Consider the following 21,909-nt stretch of genomic DNA (forward strand, 5'->3'; position numbering starts at 1 on the left):
GATTTACAAAATGGCTGTCTGGAGGAACAGATAAGCATTACAATCTTCCTGGGGTAGGTGTTTTGTAGTCACCTTGACTGCAGGTGGCTACGCCACAAGTAACATGCGCCAGTTTTCAGTAACCTGTTGGACTATGTATCACCATTCCTGGGCACAAATTAACAAGAATTTTGAACCTTGCATTCAACATCATGAGAAATCAAGGTTAAAATATAGAATCTGCTGTCATAAATTTGTCAAGAAAGAAAGCAAAGTATTTATGGATAAACAAGTTCAACTGTCTATTGTCCTTCCTAAAACCTGACCACCAAAAATGTACCCAATTGTGGTTACTACTCAAAGTGTGAAAGATCAAGTCAATCCGAAGTATTTAAACTTTTGACTTGAAAACAATTTTGGCACTTCAGATATTTTGCTGATAAAACAACATGCTGTTCAAACTTTTTTCTTTCACTCATCAGGACAGATGCAAGATTGTCACATTTTATGGGAATAATTTATAAGAGGAAAGGGGTGCTGATTGGTTGGCATGTCAGCTGTGTTTGTTGAGACATTGCCATGAGAATGCACCAGGGAGCTACTTACTCCGAAGAGAAAATGCTGGAAAATCTCAGGTCTGGCAGCATCTGTAGGGAGAGAAAAGAGCTAATGTTTCGAGTACAGGTGCCCTTTGTCAAAGCTAAAGAGAAAGTGGGAAATATTTATACTGTGGAGCGAGAATGAAAGACGAGTCATAGCCACAAGAACCTAGGGAAACCGGGTGCTAATAGCCACAGAAAGCCAGGGGAAGTGCTAATGGCAGTCCACAGAGACAACAAAAGGTGTGACAGGCCAAACTGCAGAGAAACTAAAATAAGAGCGTAAACTGTGATCGATGTAGATGTGGGGGGAGGGGAAAGGGGAAGCGAAGGGGAGATAGGGTAACGAAAGGCAGATAAGATGGGGGGGGGGGTGAATATATATAACGAAACAGTAAGAAGTCTTACACCAGGTTAAAGTCCAACACGTTTGTTTCAAACACTAGCTTTCGGTACACCTGAGGAAGGAGCAGTGCTCCGAAAGCTAGTGTTTGAAACAAACCTGTTGGACTTTAACCTGGTGTTGTAAGAATTCTTACTATGCTCACCCCAGTCCAACACCGGCATCTCCACATCATATATAAAGAAAGACAAGAGAAAAAGTAATGGTAAAGAACAGTTAAATGGATGAAATGGATGAAAACAAAGGGGTCGAGGTGGAGTAGAGCTAATCATCTGATGTTGTTGAATTCGATGTTGAAGACATGGGGCTTACTCCCAATGCTTCAGTCAACCAATCAGCACCCCTTTTCTCATGCAGCGCAAATTGTCGCTCTTTGAAATTTGGCATTATTCTGGGTGCAAAGTAAAATTCTTTGACGTGTTTTTTCCAGTAATATTCGAGCTCTGAATTTCAGAAGTTGCTCTCACTTCTAAAATAGGTTGAAATAATCGGAGGTGAGGAGAAAGAAGAAAGTGAGGCTGTGAAATAGTGCTAGAATTTTCTTTGAAATACATCAGCTATATGAATACAACTAGCATTCACTAAAAAAAAATAGATTTTACGTGTTAAAATTAGGAGAGAATAGAGAAGTAAAATGGACAGAAAGAATGAGCACAGAAAAGCCAAGGGCAGCATGGTAGCGCAAGTGGACAGCACTGTGGCTTCACAGCGCCAGGGTCCCAGGTTCGATTCCCCGCTGGGTCACTGTCTGTGCGGAGTCTGCACGATCTTCCCGTGTCTCCGTGGGTTTCCTCCGGGTGCTCCGGTTTCCTCCCACAGTCCAAAGACGTGCAGGTTAGGTGGATTGGCCATGCTAAATTGCCCTTCGTGTCCAAAAAGGTGAGATGGGGCTATTGGGTTAGGGGAAAAGGGTGGAAGTAAGGGCTTAAGTGGGTTGGTGTAGACTCGATGGGCCAAACGGCCTCCTTCTGCACTGTATGTTTCATGTTCTATGTTCTAAATATTTGAACTTCAACAATATTGCAGGAAATAAAGCTACTCAAACAATGTTATCAGTGAATTTAAGCATTTCCTTGAACCCACTAAAGGTGCAAGGGTTCAAACGAAAGCAGTTGCCAATAACCTTAAAACAAATGTCCTTCTTTATTAAACAGTACACATAGGGCTGCACGGTGATGCAATGGTTTGCACTGCTGCCTCACAGCACCAGGACCTGGATTCAATTCCGGCCTTGGGTGCTTGTCTGTGTTGTGAGGAGTTTGCACTTTCTCCCCGGGTCTGTGTGGGTTTCCTCCGGATGCTCCGGTTTCCTTCCACAAACCAAAGATGTACAGGTCAGGTGGATTGGCCACGCTAAATTGTCGCATAATGTCCAAAAGAGGCTACGTGGATAGGGTGGGGAAGTTTGCCTAGGTAGGGCGTTTTTTCGGAGGGTGGGTGCAGACTTGATGGGTCGAATGGCCTCCTTCTGCACTATTTTTTTTCAAACAAATGCTAGATATATTCACAGTCTATCAGTACAATTTATTGATCAGGAGGAAAGGAGGTGAAAAAGGCACTGCTCCTCACAAACTCATGTTTTAGTTCATCATCAGGATTTCACACCGAGCTCTCACTGTTTTTAATTAATCTCATCAGAATTATTTAGCAGCAAGGATTAAGATGCACCTTTACTCATCCCTCAATGTTAACTGAAATCAAACAGAACTGCATTTGAGTTGACTTATGCCAACTAATTTACGTTCTGGCAAAGTTACTGTAAATTGCGCTTTATTGACACGACTTCGAAGTCGAGCCTACCCCCACCCACCCTGCATTTTTGGCCTAGACACTCCTTTTATTCACTTTCATATTTGCTGTTAACTCCATTTTTGGAGGGATTTTGAGGCTTCAAAGATCAACTTGTATACCAACAACTACGGTATGGTTGAGGCAAAGGAAATACTGAAAATTTAGCACCTACTTTTATGGTTCCGTGCTCAAACATAATCAGCCCTCTTTGGGAATACAAATCAGTTTACGACATTGCAACCTGTTGGGTATTCGTAAACACCAGCAGAGCTTGATTAAAAGAGCTAACTTGATATCAAGTCAAGGACGGTGGGAGCAGCAAGGTTACAGGAACACAGGAACAGGAGAAGGCCATTCAGCTCCAAATGCCTGTCCTACCATTCAATGAGATCATGGCTGATCTGTGGCCAGATACTCCATATACCTGCCTTTGACCCATATTCCTTAATATCTTTGCACAAAAGCCTACCTATCTCAGAATTAAACTTAACTGTTCCAGCTTCACCTGCTGTTTATGGGAGAGGGTTCCAAATCTCCACCTCCCCTTTACGTTAAGGAGTGCTTCCTATCATCTCTTCTAAACGGCCTGACCCTAAATTTTAGATTAGGTCCCCTAGTTTTAGAATCGCTAACCTGTGGAAATAGTTTATCTTTACCTACCCAGTCTTTACCTGTTGATATCTGAAATCCTTTGATCAAATCACCCCTTAATCTTCTAAATTCTAGCGAAAGCAGGCCTAATTTGCATAATCGCTTCTTGTAGCTTAACCTCTGCAGTGCAAGGCGGACGGTAGCACAGTGGTCAGCATTGTTGCTGCACAGCGTCAGGGTCCCAGATTCGATTCCCGGCTTGGGGCACTGTGTGTGGAGTTTGCACATTCGCTCAGTGTCTGCGTGGGTTTCCTCCCGGTTCTCCGGTTTCCACCCACAAGTCCTGAAAAGCATGCTGTTAGGTAATTTGGACACTCTGAATTCTCCTGGTGTGTACCCGAACAGGCACCGGAATGTGGCGAATAGGGGCTTTTCACAGTAACTTCATTATAGTGTTAATGTAAGCCTGCTTGTGACAATAGTTATTTTTTTTAAAAATAAATTTACAGGACCCAATCATTTTTTTCCAATTAAGGGCCAATTTAGCAAGGCCAATCCATCTACGGTGCACATCTTTGGACTGTGGGGCAAAACCCACGCAAACACGGCGAGAATGTGCAAACTCCACACGGAGTGACCTAGAACAGAGATCGAACCTGAGACCTCGGTGCCATGAGGCAGCTGTGCTAACCACTGCGCCGTGCTGCCATGTACTTGTGACAAGAGTATTGTTATTGGAAACCAAAGTTGCACTCCCTCCAAGGCCAATATACCTTTCCTACGGTGTAGTGCCCAGAACTGCTCTCAGTACCCCAAGAGGGGTCGAAATAGGGTTTGGTATAGCTGCAGCGTAACCTGTGTCTTTATACTCCAATCCTCTAGATATAAAGGCTTGTATTCCAATAGCCTTTTGCTCATTTCCTGCACTTGCTTGTGACATTTTAAAGATTTATGCACCTGAACTCGTAAGATTATTTGGACATCCACTGTACTTAACCTCTTCCCATTTCGAAAATACCCCGTTCTATCCACTTTTGGTCCAAAACGGATAACCTCACAACACATGCTTGCATTGAAGAACAAGCATAGGAATTGATTTAACAATAGCTGTTATGTCTTGAAAACAGTGGTTTAACACAGAACAATGTTGTGCTCTCGAGATAAATAAAACGAGAGACTCGATTCCCTGAGCATTCGTGACAAAAGAACAGTGATTGATCAGTGCCTGTCCTGTGAGTAAGTGACTGGAAGCATGATCAGTGCCAGCAAGATTTGTATGAGATGCAGACACAAAAGGAACTTCTGGAGTTAGAGCCTGCAGGAACAATCATAAGAGGCAACGCCTGGGTCTGGGACTCAGGGGACATTGGAATCTACCAGGAGGGAAACTAATCATTTTGCCTCTTAACAGGTGATATTTATGTCCAAGCCATGAGTTTGGATAGCTTTAGTAGAACAAAGTTTTGATACACATGGAACCCAAGGAAATTTGGCAAATTGGATCCAAAATTGGCTGAGTGACAGGAAGCAGAGGATGGCGGTCAAGGTATGTTTTTCTGACTGGAAGCCAGTGACCAGTGGGGTCCCACGAGATCAGTGTTGGTGCCGGCCCTTGCTGTCTGTGGTTTACATCAATGATTTAGGTATGAATGTTGGAGGGTTGATGGAGTGGGGCGGTAAAGATAGGGTAGGATAGCCTTAGATTACAGGAGGATATAGACTGGCTGATCAGTGGCAAATGGAATTCAATCCAGATAAGTTTGAGGTGAGGCACTTGGGGAGGATAAACAAGGCAAGGGAATACTTTATGAACGGCAGAACCCTGGGAAGCCCGAGGATCAGAGGGAACTTGGTGTGCATGCACACCGCTCCCTTAAGCTAGCAGAGCAGGTGGATACAGTGGTGAAGAAGCCATATGGTATACTTGCTTTTATTAGCTGAGGCATAAAGCTTAATAGCAGGGAGGTTATGCTAGAACTATATGAAACATTGGTTAGGGCACAGCTAGCGTGCAGCTCTGAAATCCACATTATAAGAGTGATGTGATAGCACTGGAAAGGGTGCAGAAGAAATTTACCAGGATGTTGCCTGAGCTGGAGAGAGAATGGATAGACGGTGGTTGTTTTTCTTAGAGTAGAGGATATGGAGAGGGGTCATGATTGGGATGCATAAAATTTTGAGTGGCATAGATAGACAGGAACAAACTTTTCTCATTGGTGGAAGGATCACTGATGAGGGGACAGAAGGTTTAGAGGGGATGTGTGTAAAAGCTTTTTCACACAGAATGGCGGGAGTCTGGAACTCACTGCCTGAAAGGACAGTGAAGACAGAGACTCTCATAACATGGAATAAGTATTTAGATGTGCACTTGCAATGCCAAGACCTACAAGGCTATGGGCCAAGTGCTGGAAAATGGGATTAGAATAGTTAGATGGTTGTTTTAACTGGCGTAAACGTGATGAGCCAAAGAGCCTTTTCTGTGTTGCAGACCTCTATGACTTTGTGTATGAGCTTTTGATACCGTTTGTAGTGACGCTTTGATACTTCGGTGGTAACTTGGTTTGGTACAATAAAGGAGATCACTATGATATTTTCAGTTTGAGTGTTTTGTTCATAATGCTAATTGACAAGTTTGAGGAGCAAAAATCTTACATGTCCATAAAAGTATGACAAAAAGCAAATTGTTGTGAAATAGGATGCCATATCCAGCTGCGAAATACAATTTTTATTCACCACTTTAGCAGAATTTCACAGCTGCCCTTGACGTGGCTTTAACTAGTGCAATACGACTTTTCAAATGTCAAATGGAATTGGAAATTCAAGTGTATGTTATTAGAAAAGACATTCTTACCATCTTGTAGACACATAATCAGTGTATGGTGGACGAGATCGAATTTCACGAGCTAGACCAAAATCAGCTATTTTTATAAGTTCTGGTCCCATACAAAGGAGATTTTCTGGTTTCATGTCACGATGAAAAAATCCTGGAATGCAACACACAAATAAAATCAGAATCAGATGATAAAAGTTTCCTGCAGCAATAAAAGGCTTTCTTTCGACTCGACTCATTTTTTCTTCTTAGTGCACCCAGCCAACCATTTTCGAAGGATGGTTGAGTTGCCTTTTGTTTATTTATGATTGAGCATCTCTGGTCTGGTCATGATTTATTGCTCATCCCCAATTGTCCTTGAAGATGCAAGTGAGGGGGGCACAGTAGCACAGTGGTTAGCACAGTTGCTTCACCGCTCCGGGGTCCCAGGTTAGATTCCCGGCTTGGGTCACTCTGTGCGGAGTTTGCACCTTCTCCCCATGTCTGCCTGGGTTTCCTCCGGGTGCTCCAGTTCCCTCCCACAGTCCAAAGATGTGCAGGTTAGGTGGATTGGCCATGCGAAATTGCCCTTAGTGTCCAAGAAGGTTAGGTGGGGTCACTGGGTTACAGGGATAGTGTGGAGGTGTGGGTTTAGGTAGGGTGCTCTTTCCAAGGGCCGGTGCAGACTCGATGGGCCAAATGGCTTCCTTCTGCACTGTGAATTCTATGATTCTATGAAGTGGGCCACTTTCTTGAACCTCTGCAGTCCTGTAGTGAAGATACTCCCACAGTGCTGTTAGGCACTTTGGGTGGTGGGATGAAATGAAAATGAAAATCGCTTATTGTCACAAGTAGGCTTCAAATGAAGTTACTGTGAAAAGCCCCTAGTTGCCACATTCCGGTGCCTGTTCAGGGAGGCTGTTACGGGAACCGAACTGTGCTGCTGGCCTGCTTTCAAAGCCAGCGATTTTGCCCAGTGAGCTAAACAGCCCCTTGCATTTGATGCAATGACAATGAAAGAGTGGCAATGCATGTCCAAATCAGGATGGTCTATGACTTGGCAGAGGCCATGTTCCTATACAGCCATTGTTCTAGTCCCTCTGTGGTAGTGGTCATAGGTTTGGAAAGCCTTGGCAGGTTGTTGCAATGCATCTTCTAAGTGGCACACACTGGTGCCACCTTGTGTCGGTGGTGGAGGATGGATAGAGTGTTGATGGTGGAGATTGGATAGCCAATGAAGCAGACTGCTTTTTCCTTGACTGTGTTGAGCTTCAGTGTTGCTGGCGGTGCACTAAATTGGGCAGTGGAGAATAATGCATCTCTCTGGTATAAAGGCTACAGGCGTCAGGAGACGAGTCACTCTGTTCTTGTCAGTAGAGTACTTATATGGCCGATCCATTAAGTTTCTGGCCAATGGTCCCCATCCAGCCACAAGAAAACTGGCAGTGGGATTAATTCAATTATGGTAATGCGGTTGTGAATGGCAAGTGGAGGGGTGAATACTTCCTTTTTGGAAATGAACGGTGCCAGACTTGTGGGGTGCAAATTGTCAGCCATCAGCCCAAGGATAAATTGTGTCCTGGTCTTGCTGCATGCAAACATGAACCGTTTCATTTTTTGCTTATATATATATATATATATATATAATATACACATACACAGTCAGATACATCAACTCGGACATTCCAAAAATAAGTTAACAACAAAGGAGAAAAACAAACCCAACCTCCCCCTCCCATCCAGTGTTCAATGGCAACAAGTTGCCGAAACTGCAATCCCCATGAACTGTAGAACCCCTCCTTCGGCACCATCAGCTCCAATTTCACCTTCTCCGGGGTCAAGAATTCCAGTAGGTCCCCCCGCCACGCCGAGACACAGGGTGGAGAAGCTGACCTCCACCTCAGCAGGACCCACCTCCGGGCAAGCAGCGAGACGAAGGCTAAAACACCTGCCCCTCATCCGCCTGCAGCTCGAGTCGGTCCGACACCCCGAAAATGACTTCTGGGGGACACAGTTCCAAGTCCACACGCAGTACCCCTGAGGTGATGCTGAAGACCTCCCTCCAACACCTCTCCAACTTTGGGCAGGACCAATACATATGTGCATGGTTTGCCCTTCCGCACCTCTCACAGACATCCTCCACCCCCTCAAAGAGCTGGCTCACCCTTGCTTTCGTGAGGTACGCCCAATATACGACCTTCAGTTTTATCAGCCCCAACCTCTCACACGTGGTTGAGGCATTCACCCTTGATAGCACCTCACACCACAGAACTTCTTCCATTACCTGCCCAACTCTTCTTCCCACTTGGCCTTAATCCCTTTATTGGACACCCAATCCTCCTCCAGAATCTCCCTGTAAATCACCGACACCACCCACTTCTCCCCCTGCCGGCAGTACTACCGCCAACGATGGGGTCGGCGCTATTGGGAAGTCGGAAACCCCTTCTTTACAAAGTCTTGGAGCTGCAGGTACCTAAGCCCTTCCCCTTGCGCCAGTCCATATTCCTCTCCCAAACTCCTTCACCCACTGCTGGCCTGATGGAGGAAAGATCATTGCTGAAACAGCTGACAGCATGGCCTAAGACACTACTGTGAGAAACTCCTGCAAATGATGCCCAGAGCAGACATGACTGGCCTCCAACAATCACCTTCATTTCTTCCAGGTATGACTGCAACCAACAGTGTTCCAGATTCCCACCAACATCAATTTTACCAGGGTTTCTTATTGCCACTCAGTTAAATGGTGCCTTCATGTTCGCACCTCACGAGAACTTCGCTTTTTAGACTATGGCTGTATGGAAGTCTGCAGCCAAGTGATCTTACTGGAATTCAATCAGAGCATCATGCCAATTACTTGTGAAGGAGTGTCATCATTTGATAGAATTATTGGCAACCACAGGCTGATGAGACAACAAATGGCTAGATTGGATTTTCTGTGGACAAGACATATCTGGGCAACTTTCCACTTTGTTGAGTAGATGCTGATGTTTGAGCTGCACAGACATGCGTAGTCTTGCAATCTTCAGCACTGACACCAAAGTCTTTTCTGGACCCATAACCTTTATTCTATCCAATACATTCTGACCATCCAAGTGCAGTAATTTGATTGGAACCATAAGAAAATTATTCATTCAGCACTTTTGGCTGGTTGCAAATGCTTCAATCTTATCACGTGCAAATGTGCTGGACTTTGTCATCATGGAGAATGGGAATATTCTTTGTATCCCTTCCCTTCATCAGTTGTTTGGATGCGTCGGCAGTGTGGCTTTGACCTAGTCTGCAGGCTGTGGAATCACTTAACCCTGTCCAATCATGCTGTTTTGTATTGTTCAGTACACATGTTGCCCTGTATTTTTTATCACCACCATCAGCTTGGCACCTACCATCTTCTTCTTCTACAGTCCTCTGGAGACCAGGGGTGGTCCCTTGACTTCATGGTAGTGGTAGAGTGGAGTGTAGGCTGAACAATGAGGTTACAGATTGTGAAAGTGCTTCACAGAGGTCCAGTTTTGAACTGCGATGTCTGTTCGGAACTTGGTCAATTGAGCAGATGGTCATGCCACGAAAGACAAAGGAGGGTACCTCAGTCCAAAAGTGGAACTTTGTCGCCACAAGGACTGCGCAATGGTCATTCCTATTGATACTTGAATGGACAGATACATCTGTGAAAAGTGATGAAAGCAAATTTCTCCTTCATGTTGGTTCCCTCATCACTTGCTACAGGTCAGTCTGGCAGAAATGACCATTCATGATTTGGACAGTCAGTAATGGCGTGAACCACCTTTGACAATGGACATTGTAATGAAGTCTCCCACTAAAAGTACATTCTGCAGCCTCGAGACCCTCGGGACTTGTTTAAACATAGATTGATCAACTGAGGGATGGAGGGCAGTAAGTGATAATCAGCAAGAAATATTTCCTTAGTCTATCCACTTGATTTATTGTGCAACTCATGAGACAACACAGGAACACGCTGCTAGATTTAGTGACTTTATTTTATTTGTACTGATAAACACAGAAAATGTGAACCTATCAATATATCAACTTTCAAACATCTAAATTGACAAGAACTTCTAGAAACATAAATTCAACAAAAAAAATCATCAAAAAGATTTGGTCAATGGCAGCTCCTATGTTAGCTATAACTTAAACTTATGACCCTACTTTGACATATGGCAGCTCTCTGCAGGATTAACAAACCAGAAATAGATAAGTGCAGTGCTTTTGATTTTAAAAACATTGAGCACAGAGTACAAATTGAGCAGAGTACAAATTTCATCAAGTACTGAGGGAACATTGCACTCTTGGAGGCATCAGTTTTGGACGATATCAAATTGAGGCCCATTCTGCTCCCTCAGAAGTGCATAAAAACATCCCACAGCACTATTTTGAAGAGCATCAGGGGAGCCCATCAGTTGCCCGATCAATATTTGCCCCTCAACTATCACTAAACAGATTCTCTGGTCATTCACATTGCAGTGCACCTTTGGACTGAGGATATCCGTCTTCATCTTTTGTGACACTACCAGCGTGCTAAATTGGCTAAGGTCTGAACAGACCTAGCAGTTCAAAACTGGACATCCATGAGGCACTTTCACGATCTGTAACATGGCTATCCTCCACTCTACCACTGCCATTAAGTCAAGGAACCATCCCATGTCTACTGAGGATTAGAATCTACAGAACATCCCAAAGCGTGAGTGGAGGGGTTTTTAATGGTGCCATATCACAAGTTCTGTTCCTCCTTCAAAAGAAAAGCCACACCAGCGAAGTCCCAAGATATCTCCTGGGATACAGATGTTGGCAGGATCTTTTCTGTTAATCCTTGTCACCAATTTCCTCCTGCCTGACTTTCCTCCCGCCTCGGTGAAACTGGTGTGCAGTCTGATCAAAGAAAGCATCAGGCGACTAAGGCCCCAAATAATCCACCCTCTTTAAAAGGGTTGAATGTGAAAATCTGCCAAGGAGATCAAGACAACACAAGCTTAATCAGTTGGGTCAGAAACACTATACCCATGTTGATTCTATTCATGCCCTGGACCACTGTTATACCAAGCAAGTTTCAGCTGACCATCCAATCTAACATCTCCATTTTAAAGACTGCTTACCTCCATGTTTGTCACATCAGTCTCCAGACATCTTGTACCAAAGCCCTCATCCATATTGGAAGCAGCTATAGAATTGATTACTCCAATTGTCAACACCAAACCAACCAAACATCGGAACCAACACCCTTCCCATCTCAGTTCATCAACAATTCCTGTCTCACAACCAGACTACACAAGTATCACCAGTTTACTCTTCACCTTCAAATCCCTTCAAACCTCCCCCATGCCTATTTCTGTTACCTCCTCCAGCCCTGCAATTCCCCAGCTTTGTTAATCAGACACCGTCTTTAATGCATGCTTCTTTCCCTACATCTCACTACACCTGACTCTGTCTTTGCCGTCAGGATCCCATGCTCTGGAATTCCATGCCTCTGCTTATAACCTACCTCAGACAGATTTGGGCCACTCCTCCCATTGCCTCAGCCTCTGCATTATTTGCTGAAAGTGCTGATACTTTGTGACAATTCCTCTGCATTAAAAAGCTACAATGTAAACATTGTTTGGGTTCATTTTGTACAAGTAAACAAACTAGTATCTTTCAACACTAAGTTCCCAGATCACCTCAAAATTCAACTATGTGTCATAGAAATAAAACAAAAAATTCCTGCTTTGGGATTCAATTTTAGCTCTTGCCTTGTGTCTAAAGCCCAGACCCATTCTAGGGTGGCAGTACTTCCTTGCTCAGGTAATTAGTCTTCTGGTGCAAGCCTGGACAGTGAACTTCAGCAGACTTTTTAGTAAGCATCATGACCAAATCTAATAAAGCTTTTAGCAAAACTTCACATATTCAATTTGTAGCAGGAAGTACCAAAATAGTCAGGAGCATTTCCCCTCCAAGGCAAAGAGATCCACTAATTCAGCACAAACCATCCTGGCATGCATGCTTCAACTATTATACCAAATAGTTAATTTACCAACCAAGTTAGTTAGAGAACAGTTATAAGATAGCTTCTAAGAAGTTGAACGATTAGTTGAAGTTGAACCAGTTCTGAAATCTACATTAGAGGGGGGATGTGATAGCACTGGAAAGGGTGCAGAGATTTATTAGGATATTGCCTGGGTGGGAGTGTGTTATTTCAGAAGAGAGATTGGATATACTTAGATTGTTTTCCTTGGAGCAAAGGAGACTGAGGGAGGAGATGATTGAGATGTATAAAATATAAGGGGTATGGATAGAGTGGACAGGAATATATTTTCCCCTTGGTGGAGGGATCAATGACCGTGGGTCATAGATTTAAAGTAGGGGCAGGAGGTTTGGAGGAGATTGGAGGAAATACATTTTCACCCAGAGGGTGGTGGGTGTTTGGAGTTCCCTGCCTGAAAGGGTGGTGGAGGCAGTGACCCTCATAACATTTTAAGAAGTATTTTATATGTCTATTTGCGATTCCAGAGCATACCAGGCTATGGACCAAGTGCTGGAAAATGGTTTTCAGAATGATTAGATGGTTGTTTTTGACCAGCTCAGGCTCAATGGGCAGAAGGGCCTTTTTGGTGCTGTACGATTCTATGACTCAATGTTTCAAGTTGCAGTAAGGATAACAGTGTGTGTTTTTGGTAGCTTTGCTTGAGGAAGGAAAGTTGGGCATCATGCTAATACTTTTCCAGTCGTTGAATTACAGAACAGTTATGTTACAGGAAATGATCATTCATCTGATGTCAATGAGGGCCCTCTGAAGGAGTAATTTACTGAGAGCCACTCTCTCCCACCTTGTCCCTGTAACCCTCCATTTTTTAAAAAACTTTACAAATCAGGGTCGAATTCTCGTTTGAAAGCCTCAATTGTCCCTGACTCTACACAACACACACCGCGACCATGGAGTGAGTGGTTGCACATTTGGTGGATCCTGCTCGAGGAGGATTTTGTTGGGCCTTCTCTACCTGAATGAGGGTCTTTTTGAGGACGAAAGGAGTGCACTAGGTGGCACGGTCGCACAGTAGTTAGCACTGTAGCTTCACAGCATCAGGGTCCCAGGTTTGATTCCTGCTTGGGTCATTGTCTGTGCAGAGTTTGCATGCTCTCCCAGTATCTGCCTGGGTTTCCTCTGGGTACCCTGGTTTCCTCCCACAGTTCAAGGAGGTGCAGGTTAGGTAGATTGACCATTCTGAATTGCTCTTAGTGCCCATTAAAATGGTTAGGTGGGGTTACTGGGATAGAGTGGATGTGTGGGCTGAGGTACAGTGCTCTTTTCAAGGGCTGGTGCAAACTCGATGGGCCGAATGGTCTGCTTTTGCACTATAAATTCTATGATTCTATGAATGTCTGGGGAAGGTAATACTCTGGTGAGCCTGGTGCATGGATCAGGTGAGAAGTGCTACGAGAAAGAGCGCGCAGCTGGAGCAGGGCAGTTTTCGTGGTGCGCCGCAGGTGAAGATTGCAGAGGCCAAGGGTGCAGCACTGCCTGCCCAGTGGTCCATAGAGCAACTGGTGGAGTTTCTAAATAATAAGTTCCAGCAGCAGACAAAGAAGGCCTTGGGAGGACCTGGCTGAGGTGGGGAAGCTGCTGAGGATGACGATTGAGGAAGTGGGGCAAGGGCTGGAGGCTCAGGGCCTGGCAATTCAGAAGGTGGAGGAGGCAGTGGGGAAACATAAGATAGCCTTGCTGGCGGCAGAGTTTGGGATAGTGGTGGACAGCCAGAAGAGGTCGAGAGAGAAGTTGGAGGAACTGGAGGGTCACGCCAGGCGGCAGAGTGAGGATAGTCGGGATACCGATAGTCGAGGGAGCAGACTCCGCCAAGTGTGTGGCAAGGATGTTGGAGCAGTTGATGGGGGAGGGGGCCTTTGATCGGCCCGATGTGGTGGATCTGGTGCACAGATGGCTGAGGCGGCCGCAGATGGGGGAGCCAAGGGCAATGGTGGTGCGGTTGCACTGTGCTTGGATAAGGAAAAGATTTTGCAGTGGGCGAGGCAGACCAGGAAATGCACCCGAAGGAAGTGGTCTGCGAATCTACCAGGACCTGGGTGAAGAGCTGGCAAAGAGGAGAGCAGGATTTAACCATGTAAAGGCTGTCCTCTTCAAGAAGGGAGTCAGGTTTGGGCTTCTGTACCCTGCCCGTTTATAGGTGAATTATCAGAAGCAAAAGTTTTATTTTCATTCGCCAGAGGAGTTGATGGACTTTGCGAGATGGACTGGGAGGGGTGTGAGGATACTAAACTTTGGAGAGGGGCTTTGCGCATTTGGTCTGTGGTGGGTGTATTGGCCTTTGCATCCCTGATAGCCCGGAGATGGATTTTGTTGTGCTGGAAGATCTCGGAGCTGCCTAAGGCAGGGGTGTGGGGGTGAACGACCCGAAATTCCGGCAGTTAGCAAAGATTAAGTTCGCACTGCGGGGGTCAGTTGAACCGTTCATCAATTTCTTCAAGGAGGATTGAGGGGTCAGTGAGGGGGGGGTTGGTTGGTGTTGATGTGATGTTCTACTGCTGCCCTTTGGTTGGTCTTTTGATATTTTGTATATTTATATTTTTGTCAAAAAGCCTTGAATAATTTTTTTAAAATCTGTACCATCTGATTCTATTCCTCCACAAGTGGGAACAGTTTCACCCTATCTACTCTATCCAAACCCTTCATGGTTTTGAATATCTTTATGAAACTTCCTCTCAAACGCCCTGCTCCAAGGAAAACAGACCCAGTTCCAATCTGTCCACATAACTGAACTTCCTCATCCTAATCATGGAATTTACAGTGCAGAAGGTGGCCATTCGGCCCATCTAGTTTGTGCCAGCCCTTGGCACCTAAACCCACACCTCCACCCTTTCCCCGTAATCCAACCTAACCATTCTTTTGGACACCAAGGGCAATTTAAAATGGCCAATCCACCTAACCTGCACATCTTTGGACTGTGGGAGGAAACCGGAGCACCCAGAGGAAGCCCACGCAGACACAGGGAGAAGGTGCAGACTCTGAACAGCCAGTAACCCAAGCGGGAATCGAACCTGGGACCCTTGGACTGTGAAGCAACAGTGCTACCCACTGTGCTACCGTGCCGCCCTGGAAACATTCTGCACTTCATCTAAAGTAGTTAATTTTTCCCAGAAATGGGCGCAACACTCCAGTTGAGTGTTCTATACAAGCTTAATGTAACTTCCTTGCTCGTGTATTGTACCACTACTAATGAAGCCCAAGATGCTGCATTATTTATTAATCATGCTCTGCCACAAATGTTCATGCACATTTACACCAAGGTTCCTCTGCTCCTGCATCCCCTTTATTTTATATAGTCTCTCTGCATTCCTTTACCAAAATGAATCATTTCATACTTTTCTACATTAAATTTCATCTGCCACTTGTCCACCTATTCTACCAACCCATGTCCTTTTGAAGCTTCTGAGGAAAGAGCAGTTCTCCAAAAGCTAGTGATTCAAAACAAACCTGTTGGACTTTAACCTGGTGTTGTAAGACTTCTTACTGTAGAAGCTCAACACCACTATCCTCCTCATGGTTCACAATATTTTCAATTTTCATATCATCCACAAATTTTGAAATTGTGCCCTGGATACAAAAGTCTAAGTCGTTAACATGCATCTGGATGAGCAGGGGTCCCAACACCCATCCCTCGGAAACTCCACTATAAACCTTCCTCTCGTCAAAAACAATCCATTCAACATCCCTCTCAGTTTCCCGTCAGTCAGCCAAATTATCTTGCTACCGTCCTTTTATTCCATTACCTCCAATTTAGCCCACAAGCTTATTTTGCAGCAACATATCAAAAAATCCTTTTGGAAGTCAATGCACACCACATCAACACCATTACCCTCATCAATCCTCTGTTACCTCACCAAAGAATTCCAGCAAGTTAGTTGAACACAATTTTCTCTCAACAAATCTGTTTTGGTTTTCATGGTCTAAGTGATTATTTTGTCTTGAATTATACTTTCTAAAAGCTCCCCCACTGAAGTCTGTAGTTGCTGGACTAATATTTATAGCCTTTTTAGAACAAAAGTGTAACAGCTGCAGTTCTCAAGTAGTCTGGCACCCACCTGCATCGAAGGAAGATGGGACATTATGGCTAGTGCCTCCACAAGCCCCACGCTCACTACCTTCAGCATCCTTCAATGCATCTCATCTAGTCCAGTTATCAACCTGAAGTACAGATAATCTATCCAATACCAACCACCACCTCGTCAATTCAAAATGCTTCACATATCTGAACTACTTCCTCTTTCACCATAACCTGGGCAGAATCTTCTTCCTTGGTAAAGTTAGACACAAAGTATCATCTTTATTATTGTATCAAGTAGACTTGCATTAACACTGAAGTTGCAGTGAAAATCCCCTAGTCACCACACTGTGGCACCTGTTCGGGTACTCAGAGGGAGAATTCAGAATGTCCAATTCAACTAAAAAGCGCGTCTTTTGGGACTTGTGGGAGGGAGGAAATCGGAGCACCCGGAGGTGGGAGGAAATCAGAGCACCCGGAGCAAATCCACGCAGACACTGGGAGAACGTGCAGACTCCGCACAGTGACCCAAGCCAAGAATCGAACCTGGGACCCTGACGGTGAAGCCACAGTGCAAACCACTATGCTACCAATACCTCAAACGCAGAGATGGCGGGGGGTGGGGCAAACCCCAAGTAGTGTACTCTACAGTACTATCAGCCTAGATCATATGCTCAAGTCCTGGTGGACTTTGAACTATTATGAATTAAATTAAGCTAAATATTATGAAACAAATAATACCTAACTGACATTAACTAATTAGTATGCTTTACAGCGGATAGAAAATGGAGTTGTAAATATCTCAAAATGCCAGCTGCCCGTTTTGTTTTCAATAATGTGCCGTAATCTTCAACAGCAATCTTTTCTTAAATTTAAAGTGCAAAATACTAAGAACATGTGCAGATGTAGGTTGAAAGAAAGACCTGGCAGCAGAGCTCAAAATCCAGAAAGGAATGGCTCAAGGTCATAGAATGGGGCCTATGAGAGGAACCAGATAATTTTATTTCTCCCCAAAACAGATCCAACAAATTGGGCTTCAATGGACAGAATTATTCAATTAAGAAATAGATTTTTTTTTTTACATTAAATATTTATTTTATTGCCAAGCATTCGTGAACCTTTCTCCTCAAATATTTTTGAACACCTACCATGTTTGTGGATAAAAGCTAATCCTTGCAGTATCTGGTACATGATATTTCTAATAGACGATTCAGGAAACAGTCGGTTTCTGGAAAGAAAAATCAATTAGTTTGAACAAGTACAGGATTATCATTTGATGGCACTCGGGCTCTCAAGTATTCCACTGCCAACATTATATTTAATTGGCTTTGAACAGGGCAAACCTGTTAATCCAAAAGTGGCATTAATTCTAAATTCTGTTTAAATGTAGGGATGCAATTTTATTTATTTATTTATTTTTTAAATATTCCACATATGAGAAATGCATATATGAGAGATGGAAGGTAATGGTCGTATTCTAAATGATCAATTCACTGCAACAAGGTTAATGCTACAATATTAGATTATATTGTTCACAATGCATTCGTTGTTGCAATTTTCTCAAATTACTGTACATTCATTGCCTCTGCAAATATTCAAATTTTCACTCAGAACCATGATACAATATTCTCAAATCTGTAGTTTTGCCATGTACGTCAAGGGATTTTATTGAAAAACATACCAAAATTACTAAATTTCAGCCAGTCTTTTAAGGCCTGTGCCATTTTCAATCAAAAGTCATTCAGTAGAATAGTTTTTAAAAACATAGCAACCAGAATTTCGATTCAAGTTCATCATTTGGGAATATTCAAGCTCTAAATCATCAAAATGGCCCAGAAAAAGTTGTCACACCATGATTTTTCCACATATCTTTTAAAACAATTGTTTTTCCATGATCAATTTTCCTCTCATTTCTCCGGAGAGCACTTAGACCGACCAACTGGGATGGAGTCCCACAAACGCCCCCAAGGCCCAGTCATCAATCAATGACTGTCACACCCGAGTCAAAACAATAACATAAACATGTTATTTTGGTCAGAGTGCGTGTCAGTTGTTTTTCACTTTTGCCTGGCATCCATTAATATGTATTTTCTAGGATCAGTCACCGAGGCGGGATAGTGATTAGCAAGTTGAACACGGGTGGTGTTTTTCTGCCTCTCCAACTCATAGCAGGTCAATACAATGACAGTTCCAGAGTCACATTTTGGACAAGATCACCCAGATCACCACAGGCCAGGTATGGAACTGAAAGTTTCTGTTTCAGATTGACTACATTTCCTGAACATGTCTTGAAATGCCTGATATCTAAGTGAATGTAAACTGACCCAGATGTCTAAGAATCACCGCCATTCTTTCCCAACTTGGTGGACTGTCATCACATTTAGTCAGGTGAGGCTTTTGCCTTTTGTTGGTGTTGGAACAGGCACTCTTATCGGACTGTGGCTCAAGCTATACACTATTCAACATATTTACTAAAAATTAAGGAATCAATTTTTACTTTTCGCACAATCAGGAAATTGCATACAAAATTTAATTTCCTGTGTTCAAGTTTGATAAAAATTAATTTTCATGTGGACTTCCAATGGCAGCCATGGAGTGAGCAGTCGCACATTTGGTGGCTCCTGCTCAAGGTGATATTTTCTGGCCTCTTCCCAGTCCGAAGGGAAAATGTTTTGATGAAAAGAGGTGCAGGAGTATCTGGAGAATGAGTTACTCCTCTGGTGTGGCTGGTGGATGGATCTACGAATTAGGAGTGGGGCGAGAAGAAAAGAGCTGCTGGAATAGGAAAGTCTTCGTGGTGTGCCACAGGATAAGATGGCAGAGGGCAAGGGGGCTATTGTGCCCGCCCAGTCTTCAACAGAGCAGCTCGTGGAGTTTTTGAATGCCAAGTTCAGCCAGCAGAGGAAGGAGGCAGCTGTCGGTGAATGTAAGAAGGCTATTCAATGTCTCTGGAGGGGCAGGTGGTCGTGGGGATGGATGCGGAAAAGGCGTTCAACTGGGCGGAGTGGGAATATCTGTGGGAGATGCTGGTGCAGTTTGGGCAGGGATTTGTAGACTGGGTCCGACTGATGTACAAGGCACCGGCCACAAATGTGTGGATGAACTGAGTGAGTTTGGGGTATTTTGGGCTGCATCAAGCGACAAGGCAGAGGTGACGCTCTCTCCATTGCTCTTTGCTTTGGCAATAGAGCCGCTGGCAATGGCGCTTCGGGCATTGAGGGATGGGAGAGGGATTATGCTTGGGCAGGAGGGTGTAGCGCCGAGCACAAGGTCTCTCTGTACGCTGACGACCTGCTGGGTAGTATGGAGGGCATTTTGGCTGATTCTCTGGGTAAAAGTTGAACATGGCAAAGAGCGAGGTGTTCCCGATTGAGGCTAGAGGGCAGGAAACGAGATTGGGGAATCTGCCACTTGAGGTAGTGGGGGCGAGCTTCAGATACCTGGGCATTCAGGTGACGCGAGGTTCGGTGCAGTTGCACAAGTTGAATTTGACCTGATTGGTGGAACAGTTGAAGGGGGCATTAAGAGGTGGGATTGCTGCCATTGTCACTGGCGGGACAGTAAAAATGATAGTGCTGCCAAGGTTTCTGTTCGTATTTCGGAAACTCCCAATCTTTGCCACGAAGGCGTGTATCAAAAAAGGTCAATGTGCTGATTACTGGGTTTGTGGGGGCAGGGAGGACCCCAAGGGACCTAAGGGCTTTTTTGAAGCAGGGGCTCGCGTTGCCAAATATAATGAACTACTACTGGGCAGTGAACATCACCATGATTAGGAAATAGGTAGTGGGAGAGGGGTCGGAGTCGGGACGAATGGAGGTGGCTGCTTGTAGGGGAACAAACTTAAGAGCGTTGTTGACAGCACCTCTGCTGTCTCACTGGCCAGGCACTCCATGAGCCCAGTGCTGGTGTCGGCCTGGAGAGTGTGGGGGTAGTGGAGGCAGCGTTTGGACTGGAGGGTTCCCCGGGGTAGGCACCGATTTGTCACAACCATAAGTTTGCACCATGGGGTCTAGATGCAAGGTTTCGGGGGTGGCGGCAGGCAGGGATTGAGCGATTCCGGAGACCTGTTTTAGGGGGCAGTTCCAAAGTTGGAGGACCTAGAAGAGTAGAAGTTCCCCAGGGGAACCGCTTTGGGTACCTGCAGGTCCAGGATTTTGTGAGGAGAGAGGTGCCGCCTTTTCCCAGTCTCCTGCCCTGGGATTGCAGGATAAAGTACTGTTGAACCACGAGATAAGAGAGGGAGAGGTGTCTGAAGTCTCCAAGGAGCTGATGGATTGGGAGGGAGCCCCAGTGGGGAATATAAAGCAGATGTAGGAGAGGAAGTGGAGGCCAGGATGTGGACTGAGGCCCTGCGGAAGGTGAATGCGACCTCGTCGTGTGCGAAGCTAAACGTCATTCAGTTTAAGGTCATTCAAAGAGCACATACAACGGTGGCGCGGATGAGTAGGTTTTTAAGGGGGTAGAGGATAGGTGTGGGCAGTGCCCGAGAAGATCCACAAATTACATTCACATGTTCTGGGCACATCCAAAGCAAAAGGGGTTTGACAGGGGTAATGTCCAAAATGCTGGGGGTGAAGTTGGCCCAAGTCCAGAGGTAGCGATATTCAGCGTGTCAGAAGACCTGGGAGTCCAGGGGCTGAGAGAGGCCGATGTCTTGGTCTTTGCCTCTCTGATAGCTCGGAGACAGATCCTTCTTGGATGGAAGGACTCGAGCCGCCGAAAGCAGGGGGCGTGTGGTTGAGTGACCTGCCGGAATTCCCGAGGCTGCAGAAGGTCAAGTTCATCCTGAGGGGGCGTTGGAGGTGGAAGCCGTTCATTGACTTCTTTAAGGAGGATTGACGAGTCAACAAGGGGGGTGGGGGGTGGTTTAAAATGGAGCAGGCAGGATGGGAGAAGGGGGCGATGGTGGGGAGTGGGTGCTTGGGTATTGGTTATTTATAATGTATGATTTTTCTTCTGCTTTGGTTAGTTTTTACAAAAATGCCTGAAAATATTTTTTTGAAGAATTTTCATAATGACAAACTTTCAATGATACAGTGCATCGGTAAGCACAATAGAATGTAAATGTTCCTTTTTCCTTCATTCCTCTGAAATATACTTCATATATTTAAGAATGGTAACTTGGTGCAGTTTATTTGTAGTTTTCAAATGATTTTATCACTCGAGATAAATTTTTTTATCAGGAGCATCCACCCCTTCACTAAAAATGACCTGTCATTAAGTAGTTTCATTGGTGTAAACAAGTCATCTTAGCATATTATCTTTGACATGAAAACTTATGTGCCGAACAGTGCACATGTTTCAGAAAATAAATAAAGTTTGAAAAATATTCCCAAACCAGCACATTCATTGGAATCTTATTGAGACAAGAACACAAGACACGAGTCATGGTCACTTTTATGGGCAAGAACTGACCTGGCAAACTGAATCACCCAAACTAGATTCAGACAGACTGCACTGTGGACAATACCACTAAAGATTAATTCTAAATCGACTTTAAAGCATTTTCAGAAGAAAACCGAAAACGTACTTCTTAACCTCATGGGGATATGGGGAGAGGGTGGGTGGAAATTAGGATTGAGAATTGTGTGCCTACATGAATACAGTTGCTGCAAGTGAACTTTTCGCAAGCCCACACTCAGCTTGCAATTGAACAAACTTCTGACACACTGATCAATTCTGAACTAATCCAGC

General features: G+C 44.6%; 1 protein-coding gene across 4 annotated transcripts in view; it reads right to left on the reverse strand.

The window, feature by feature from the left end:
• Positions 1-21,909, reverse strand: part of mak (male germ cell-associated kinase) — a 74,850-nt gene that overhangs the window by 22,756 nt on the left and 30,185 nt on the right. For 3 of the 4 annotated variants that reach the window (XM_038800438.1, XM_038800436.1, XM_038800437.1), the window contains 2 exons: positions 17,364-17,443; positions 6,215-6,347 (listed from right to left, as the gene is read on the reverse strand). In XM_038800438.1, the coding sequence (XP_038656366.1) occupies positions 6,215-6,347; positions 17,364-17,443 (213 nt within the window). The remainder of the gene's footprint in view (positions 1-6,214; positions 6,348-17,363; positions 17,444-21,909) is intronic. The other variant, XM_038800439.1, reaches the window with a different exon arrangement.

The sequence above is a fragment of the Scyliorhinus canicula genome, chromosome 6, assembly GCF_902713615.1.
Source record: "Scyliorhinus canicula chromosome 6, sScyCan1.1, whole genome shotgun sequence".
NCBI classification, from domain to species: Eukaryota; Metazoa; Chordata; class Chondrichthyes; order Carcharhiniformes; family Scyliorhinidae; genus Scyliorhinus; species Scyliorhinus canicula.